The 9318-nt window shown below is 38.5% G+C and overlaps 1 protein-coding gene across 1 annotated transcript; it reads right to left on the reverse strand.

Annotated features, from left to right (window-relative positions):
- Nucleotides 1–647: 647 nt before the first annotated feature.
- On the reverse strand, nt 648–6880 carry LOC149044511 (uncharacterized). The gene is made up of 3 exons (XM_089208583.1): nt 6423–6880; nt 2812–3499; nt 648–1343 (listed from the first exon to the last, which is right to left on the reverse strand). The coding sequence occupies exons 1-3, from the start codon at nt 6860–6862 to the stop codon at nt 1212–1214; spliced, it is 1260 nt and encodes a 419-aa protein (XP_089064709.1). The 5' UTR covers nt 6863–6880; the 3' UTR covers nt 648–1211.
- Nucleotides 6881–9318: the final 2438 nt, after the last annotated feature.

Here is a 9318-nt window from a genome sequence, read left to right on the forward strand (position 1 = left end):
GTATCACTTAGAGTGGAAGAATGTGAAGGTAGTAGGCACAATCAGATGTTGCTCTTATTTCATAACTGCTGATCATGAAATTCACATGAAACATTTCTTGGTTCTACCTCCACCATTTCAGTGTTAAAAGCAATTATCCTTCCTCTAAAAAAAGAGCTATGGGGTGTTTTTTCTCCTAGACAACAAACCTTTTTGCCTATGGAGGAGGCGATAGAAAAACAAGTGCTGTGATGATAATGGCCATGAAGTTTGTAGCCATGTTACGCATGCTCAACTTCAGTACTAAAATTCACACCTGTAGCCTAAACATTTTTTTTGTTGGGAAATATATGTTGCAGAGCAGGTTTGAAAGAAACTTTCTTGAAAAATGAGGACTTATTTTTTAAGGCCAGAGCTTATCCCTGTGAAAGAAAAAACAAACAATATGAATTTTAGAAATGCTGCCATATTGCCACTATAGCGTTACTATGGAAATATTATCATTCCCATTCCTTTTTGCATGCATTACAAGCATGTGCACTCAATTTACTGCTGTGCTCCTATCTGCTACAATTCAATAAATAACGATGTCCTTCATGAAATGCAAGATAAAATGACATTAACTTGCTCACCTTAGTGGCTAAGGAACTCTAACAACTACATTTGCTCTGAAAACCCTGCTTTAATTATGTGATAACACGCTACAGTCTTTTTAACAATATATAGGTGTCTGAAGTGGTATCTAGTCACATAATCATTATTGCAAACAATCTGTGCTCATACATCACTTGAAAATGTTTAATTAAACAGGAGTGAGTTTTAAGTTACAATGGCTCTCAAACAACGAAGGATTGTGCATAATGTTAAGATAACATACCTTACTGACAAGAAAGAAACCTGCTTCTAAAAAAATTGCCCTTAATTTGTATATAGGTTTTAGATTAGATAAATTCTTTATAGCCAATCAAATCTACAGTGGAGTCCAACAATCTAAAATTCTGGAAACCTACAGCTAAGCACACAGATATCTTGCGCCTGTAAATTCTGTCTTGGTCACTCATGGGAATTAAGGGTTAAGACTGGAAAACCCAACTGTTAAATGACTATACTACCAAGAAAAGGCATCATGTATTCATCATGGTTGGAACACATACTGATTTGTGGTTTCTCCGACTTTTGACAATCTGTCCTTGGGGGTGGGGCTTCTGTTAAAATGCAGTTCACAATGATAACTATGAAAGAATATCAATGCAATTGATTATCTCCCTTAACTCTTCTTTGAACTTGCCTTCATATTTTTTGGCAAAGGTTTTGGTAAAATCAACTATGCAAATTCCTGGAATTGCACAAAAGGGATTATTTGTCTTCTTTGAACTTGCCTTCATATTTTTTGGCAAAGGTTTTGATAAAATCAACTATGCAAATTCCTGGGCCCGGTTGTTCAAAACCGCGATTAAACTAATCACCGATTAGGCCTAATCGGCGATTAAATTTCTTAATCGTGGGTTAGTTAATCGTTGGTTAAAAAACGGTTGTTCAAAGGGAGATTACTCGGTCGATTTACTAATCCGCGATTAAGCATAAAATGAATTATATTAATTAATTATAATTTATTTTGTGCCAGTTTACGTCATAAAATTGCCGGAAATTTATTTTTGTCAATATGGCTTCTCCAGCGAAGAAAGTGCGGAAAGCAAACTTTTCACCCGCTGAAATTTCCGTTTTAACGGAAAAATTTGAAGAAAATATGGACATTCTTCAAAGTAAATTTACCAACAGTATAACAAATGCAAAAAAAAAAAACAAGATTTGGGAAGAAATCTCGGAGGCGGTAAACGCCGTCGGTGTGACAGCAAGATCAACGCAGGAAGTACGAGACAAGTGGAAAAACCTCCAGAGTCACGCAAAAAGAGAATTCAGTTCCTTTAATAGTGAACAGAAGAAGACAGGTGGTGGCCCTGCTCCCCCGAACCCATCAGAAGCCAGTTTAAAAATAATAAACATGTTCAGTGACACATCGTCATTTACTGGGTTACAGGGGTTTGAAACAGGTAAGTTTATAAATGGAAACATTATTGTAATACCTCTCAATGTCCATACCTTGCATAAAATGTATACTTCGCTAACAAACACGGCAAAGTTTCCGCACAGCCCCATACTTCATTATGCATACAGTCCTTTGTTAGAAGAAAACAATAGCGCAAACAATAGATTACCTTTGGGACTATTCGCTTTGTTTTCAAGAAGTTGAATATTTTTTTACTTTTACTCAAACCTTTAAAAAATCGCCGTTTTTTAATTAAAAATTGCGCTTAATCGAGCGCTGATTTAAAATATGTAACAGTCAAATAAAAATTACTATGCTTTATGAAATCTATAAATCAAAACAGCTTAAATTCCGCCTCATATTAGCCTCAAAATTGTTGTTTTTGAAAGCAAACATTCGTAAAACGATGAAAATAACATCGATGCTCACCTTTAAAGTTGTTCATTGTCGTTGTCGTTTTTCCTTTTCTCTTTAACAGTAGAGTTGCTTATTTTTCTCTTTGCTTCCTTTTTCTTCGCCCATCAACACCAACACAACCATACAACAAGTCAGCCATGTTGTGATTTTTATTTTTTAATCTGCCGATTAAGGATTTAATCCACCTAGCGAGCAGGGTTAGATTTAACCCTTGGTTTGATCGAAGGTTAGGAATAATCGGGCTTTGAACAACAGAAACTAATCGGCGACTTAAATTTAATCGGCGATTAGCCTATTTAATCGTGGATTAGCGCTAATCGCAGTTTTGAACAACCGGGCCCTGGAATTGCACAAAAGGGATTATTTGCCTTCAGAATGTCATATAGCCTATGAATCTCCAAATACTTTGAAGCTGAGTCAGAAGTACACAAAGGTGCTGTTTGGTAGCTTTGTAGTTGACGACTGGCAATAATCTGCAATGATTCCTGTACACATTTGATGTCGTCTCTCCAGTTCTGTGTTTGAATCCCTTGAATGTTTTTCTGAGTTATTATACCAACTACTTTTAACTGACCACTGATCCTACAGAGTACTGGGCTGCCATAATTTCCTGAGTCAAGAGGGCGTTCTAGTGGGACCAGTGGGGAGTCTGATGAAGTCTCTTGTGAACAAACTTTGCCAAAAACAGCAAGTGCTCTCTCACCTCTATAACTCAAGGGATAACCAAAACAAAAAATTGGCAGAACTGGTGACAATGAATGGTTCGTCGGCCACAAGGAACGGATTCCATTTTTCTCTAAATCAAGTTGTTGGCAAAGGAGAATTGCCAAATCCTGGCGCTCGTCAACAAGTAAAACCTTGCATGGGAGCTTACCGATGATGGCATTGGAAATATAGACGTCGTATCTTTCTCCTTGGTCGTTTAAACCAGGTTTAATCACATGTTTGCTGGTGACAACAAAATGGTCATGAAGAATAAACCCAGAGCCATGTACAGGATGCTTCGGTTCCTTTACATTGTCACAACTGGTTTCGATTCCTTTTCTTCCGTTGTAATAAATAATAAATAAATAATAAAGACAATCTTTAATGAGGAAACTTTTTCACTAAAAAGTGGTTTACAAAAAGGACCTCGAAAATTAAGAATTAAAAATTTACAATGAATAAAAATGCTAAAAGATGCTACTAAAAACTAATGTATCTTATGTGTAATACAAAACTTAAATCAATGAGTTAAAAATCTGACGCTTCAAAATATTTACATTGTCAGAGGCTCGTATAGTTTTGTCCAGCGAGTTAAAATCACTTACAGCATGATAGCCAGTTCTTTGTTTACCCCAGTTTCTTTTAACGGATGGAATTTTGAGGTTTGCTTTATTTCTTGTGTTGTAACTATGCTGTTCTTGCTGAGTGACTAATGTTAATTCGTGATGCGTGAGACCATTAAGACATTTATATACATGTACGCATCGGCGCTGGAAGCGCCTTTTTTCTAGTGTTAACCACTTCAGTGTAGTTAACGCATCAGACGCAGAGGAATACAGTGGTCGATCTAATATTATTTTAGCCGCCTTATTTTGAAGCACTTGCAAACTAGACATTAAAGTTACATTATGTTTGTCTCCCCAAACTAAATCAGCATACTCGAATAAGGGCATAACAAGGCTTTTATAAAAAAGGATGCGCGCCTTAAACGGTAACAAATGCTTAATGCGTCTAAGTAGGCCAAGCCTTTGATTAACTTTCCCTGCCATGTATTCGACATGATTTGTCCACGAAAAATCAGACGATATTAAGATTCCAAGATATTTAAAACAAGTAACATTGTTTATACAATGATCAAAGATTGAAACAGTTAGAGCTATTTTCCTCTGTAACTTCTTGTTACTGCCTATAAGCATGCATTTGGTTTTGTCCAGATTCAGTGTTAACTTATGTTCATTCAGCCATTTCGCCACAGCCAGGAGGTCTTGGTTGAGCTTTTCAGTCAGCTCCTGAGAGGAAGACCCATAGCAGTAGATCACCGTGTCATCTGTATAAAGTGATGCTTGACAGGCATCTAGAACGCTTGGCAAATCGTTAATGTAGATGACAAATAGCAGAGGACCCAGAATACTTCCCTGAGGGACCCCATGGGTAACTGGCAATTCATCAGACAACTCATTCCCACAACATGTGCGCTGTTTCCTGTCAGTAATGTAAGAGCGGAACCACTGAAGCGAGTTCTCACATAAACCAATTTTGGAAAGCTTGCGTAACAAAATCCGATGGTCCACGGTGTCGAAAGCCTTGGTTAAATCCAAAAACACGGCCCCACACAGTTTACCTTGTTCCATGTTCAATAAGACTTCATCAGCAAATGATGTCAAAGCAGATTCAGTAGAGAGCCCCTTCCTGAATCCAAACTGTTTCCTTGTGAGAAGGTTGTTAATAACCAAGTACTGGTACAACTGGGAATGCACGGCTTTCTCGAGAATTTTACTGAGTGTCGGTAAAATAGAGATAGGTCGATAGTTCGATGCATTTGATCGGTCGCCTGATTTAAACAAGGCTGTAATTTTTGAGCATTTCCACAATTTAGGAAATTTACCAGTAAGAATCGATCGATTCAACAGCTTAGTGATGAAGGGAGTGATTGTATTAGCAGAGCTCTTGAGTAGTCTAGCACTAATTTTGTCCAAACCAATTGCTTTATTTGTCTTCAAAGAGGTAAGCTGCTGAAGCACAAACGATTCCTCTAGTTCAGTTAACTGGAACTGAGACAACGGTTGTTCTAAAACCAAGTTGCAATTCGACCAGGTAGTCGTTATTTTGTCAGCTAGGCGCTTGCCTATGGATGCAAAGAAGCTATTCAAAGCAACAGCAATGGATTTGGAAGTGGTGTGCTGAATGCCATCGGAAATGATGCACTGAACCTTTTCTGAGGATGAATTACGATTGCATGCTTCGTTTACAGCTTTCCACATTTTGCCGTGATCTCCTCTGGCTTCCTCGATCATGTCACAGTAATATTTCGACTTAGCAGATTTTACTAAGCGGTTTACTTTGTTCCTCAGTTTCCTGTAAGTGTTCCAGTGCTTTTCTGAGTTCGATTTACGTGCTTTACGATGATACCAGTCTCGATCTCTCATTGATTCGCTAATTTTGCTATTCATCCAAGGAAGAGGTGTTCCCTTCACACGTCGTCGTTTGACAGGTGCATGATCGTCTGCAACTTCTGAAAACAGTTTGTTCCAAGTTAATAAAGCGTCATCGATATTGTTTTCATTGTCAACGACGTGCCAAGGAACATTCCTAAGATCTTCGTTAAATGAATTCGCATCGAAATTCTTGTAAGAGCGATACTCAAACATTCTTGGATGTGCTTTTGTGTGCACACCAGTCTTTAGAATGCAAAACACCAGGTAATGGTCGCTCAATGGAAACGGAACAACACCAGATTTAACAATGCGATGTTTATTATTGACAAAAATCAGGTCAATCAAGGTCCGTGAGGTGTCAGATATTCGAGTAGGCTCTTTTATCAGCTGTGTGAAGTCAAAAGCGCGCGAGAAGTTGAGAAGTAGTTGTTTGTCTTTCTTGGGCAATTTTGAATTAGTAGGCATCATGTTTGCGTTTAGATCTCCTAAAATGACCACATCCGATTTTTCAAGATCAACAGCAGGCATACTATCTCGCAGAGACGAAATAAAAGTGCGGAGATCGGCATCTGGTGCTCTATAAGCGCAACATAATAACGTTGGCTTACATTTATCTCGAATTAACTCAATCCATAAACATTCCTGTCCACCATTATTGATATCATTCCGCAAACGAAACGCCAAATCTTCTCTTACATACATAGCAACTCCGCCATATCCCTCTTTATTGCCAGTGCGATCTAACCTTATGCACACAAATCCAGGGAGTTTTATTTCAGCATCACTTGTTGAGGAATCCAGCCAAGTCTCGGACAGAGTTAGCACGTCAAAAGTTGTATCCACCAATGCCTTCAGCTCCGAGCTCGTCAACACTATTCTCTGTTTCCATTAAACGCCCATGAGAAGCTTCGACTCCTTCGTGTTTGGTGTGTCCACTAATTGAGTCTTTGGCTCGGAGTTCAAAAACGCATGGCTTTATTCCCCATTCAACCTCACGTATTTCGCTTTTGATAAGTTTACAAAGCCTTTTTCCTCCGTGTTCATCTGAATAAAATTCCTGAATGTCAGTAATCTTACTGCAAAGCACATCGCCATCGATGCTTGTATTGTTTGCTTCCTTTAAATCTGCATACTTTGGCTCTTCGGACGACTCGTCGAAGCTGTTCGACCTAAAAAAATTTTTCTTCGGGGCTTTTGGAACTAGGGTTACTTTAACGCACGCAGCAAGACTCTTTCTTCCCGAATCTCCCAAATAATCAACCGTATGCCCATCTCCCATGATTCCGTCCTAGTCAGCACGTCACAAAATAGGCGCATAATGCTCCTTATATATTCTAACGTGATTGGTCAACTAAGACGAGGTGGCATCCAATCAGATGCTGAAGTTTGTTAGGTCCAGGAAACCTGCGTCCAGTTTCCTTAACGCGTGCGGCCGGAAAACAGGCACTTAACGACGACCGGTTACAGAATGGTGATTAACAAAGACGATTGCCGAAAGGTAGGCGTTTGATGGCCTCCTTCGATCGTCCGTTTGAGAATTGACATAATTGTTGTGTTTTTTTTTTTTTAAATCATAAACGGCGGGAAAAGGTTCTGCAAGGGGCGTTCAAATTGTCGGGAGTCTTTTTCTTTTTTAGGCCTTGAGGAGGAGCAAAGTGCGGTGGCCCACAACTGTCACGGCAAAACAAAAAGTAACGGCACTAAAAACTTTACTCACGGCAAAACGAAATTAACTCACGGCAAAACAAAATTAACTCTCGGCAAAACAAAGAAAACGAATTGGTCAGCGGTTGGTCAGCGGTTGGTCAGCGGTTGGTCAGCGGTTGTTATTTGCATCCGAAATAGTACGTTGTGTAACAGTAAACAAACGAAATGGCGACCTTTGTGGTCTCGGCAGTTGTGAGGTGAAAAAGAAGCCAATGATAATCTTAAAAGAGTTTATATTATTCGTTTTAGTTTCAACAAGCGGCGCCAGTGACTGGCAGGCGTGCGAGGACTCGCAATGAAGAGAACAACCTTCTTTTTTTTTCGTAAAATTGTAATTTACAATCCTCGAACTTGAAAACAATCCTAAATAAAAGCAATAAAAGGTGCCGGCGACTGACGAAATTACAGGTTAACACGAAAATCAAATAACACCTAAACAAATAATTTTGGCTACCGATTTTCAGTGTATTTTTAAAGAACAATTTTCTTTTAAGTTTCAAGACAATTTGAAGATTCAAAATAATTACTACGTACTAAAATTCGAAAGTTATTCACCACAAAATTGATAAATAGGCCTGAAATGAAATTCTGTCTTGTTCTCCACTATACGTTGCCTAGCGCGTGACCAAAATCTACCCAGGCGGAAATCCAAAATGACGGTGGCAGTCTGGGCTTAGTTATATCACTCAAAACTCGTTCCTGTTTGTCTCATTTGATGAAGAGGGAATCATTTATGTTTTCATTAAGACAGTATTGCCTTGATTTTCCAATATTTACAATGATAGACAGTAAATTTCACTTTTCACCCACATTTACTTCCAACCTTTTCTTTTGAACCAGAAACAAAAATGATATATGTTTAAAACACATGACATCATCCACCCTTGTCAAATGTAATAGCATGATCATTTCAATTGTAATGCCTTCTTATCCCAACGTTACTTTGTTTCTTTGCTACATCAGCGAACACTGAACTACTGCTCGTACTCTAAATATGACAATCAACCACAAAATTCCCTTAGCCAGATAACATTAAACATAAGCCAAAAAATCATGTAAGTCATCTGTCAATTCAAGAGTTTGCTCACAGAGCACTTTGATTCGAGCTCACGATGTTTTGCTCCGCGTGTGGTTCGGTTGTGGATGAAGATGCAAACTTTTGTAAAAGCTGTGGTAGAGGTACGTTTCTTAATTTAAAGTGTTCGTATTTACATTTCTTTTAGTTCCAAATAACGATAGACGTGAGAAGACACTGCTACAAATTAGCTGATTAGCACGTGTCTGGGATAAGATTGTGCGTGTAGCCTATGTGTAGGAAGAAAACATTCAAAATGTATGTGCCTCGATGAGTTAAGGATTTTTCAACAGGTGGAGAAAAACAATGAAGCAAAATAATGTAGCTTACACCTCTGAGGAAACTTTACTTTAAACAGTGCTATTTCCTTAAGTCTGTTTAACATCAATAAAACTCAAGATAAATGATTCTGGAAATAATCAGGAATGTTTTGGCCTTTAACCTCGTGCTCTCTGACTGTTAACAGGCGTACAGTATTTTCCACCTGTTGATAAATCCTTATTTCATCAAGGCCTATACATTAAGAATGTTTTCTTTTTACATACAGGCTACATGCACAATCTTATTCCAGAAACATGCTAATTTGTAGCGGTGTCTTCTCACGCCTATTGTTATTTGGAACTAAAAGAAATGCAAATACGAACACTTTAAATTAAGAAACGTACCTCTACCACAGCTTTTACAAAAGTTTGCATCTTCATCTACTACCGAACCACACGCGGTACAAACCATCGTGAGCTCGAAAAATGGCGGTTTTTCGAGCGAGCAGTGTGTTACTGTTACTATTACACGACGTACCATTTTGGTTGCAAATAACAACCGCTGACCAACTCGTTTTCTTTGTTTTGCCGTGACTTTCTGTTTTGGCGTGACAGTTATGGGTCACCGTAGGCACTAAACACGGCTTTTGTATCAATATCGAGTTCTCTGCTTAACTTACCTTTCGCAAAGCT

The sequence above is a fragment of the Pocillopora damicornis genome, chromosome 6, assembly GCF_964200805.1.
Source record: "Pocillopora damicornis chromosome 6, jaPocDami1.2, whole genome shotgun sequence".
In the NCBI taxonomy this organism is placed as follows: Eukaryota; Metazoa; Cnidaria; class Anthozoa; order Scleractinia; family Pocilloporidae; genus Pocillopora; species Pocillopora damicornis.

Coding starts and splice junctions, on each gene's coding strand:
- LOC149044511 (XM_089208583.1), bottom strand. CDS start 6,862: ATGGGAGATGGGCATACGGTTGATTATTTGGGAGATTCGGGAAGAAAG. Junction 3,500..6,422: donor GGAGCTGAAGGCATTGGTGG/ATACAACTTTTG, acceptor ATTTATTATTTA/TTACAACGGAAGAAAAGGAA. Junction 1,344..2,811: donor GGCTATATGACATTCTGAAG/GCAAATAATCCC, acceptor AGTTCAAAGAAG/ACAAATAATCCCTTTTGTGC.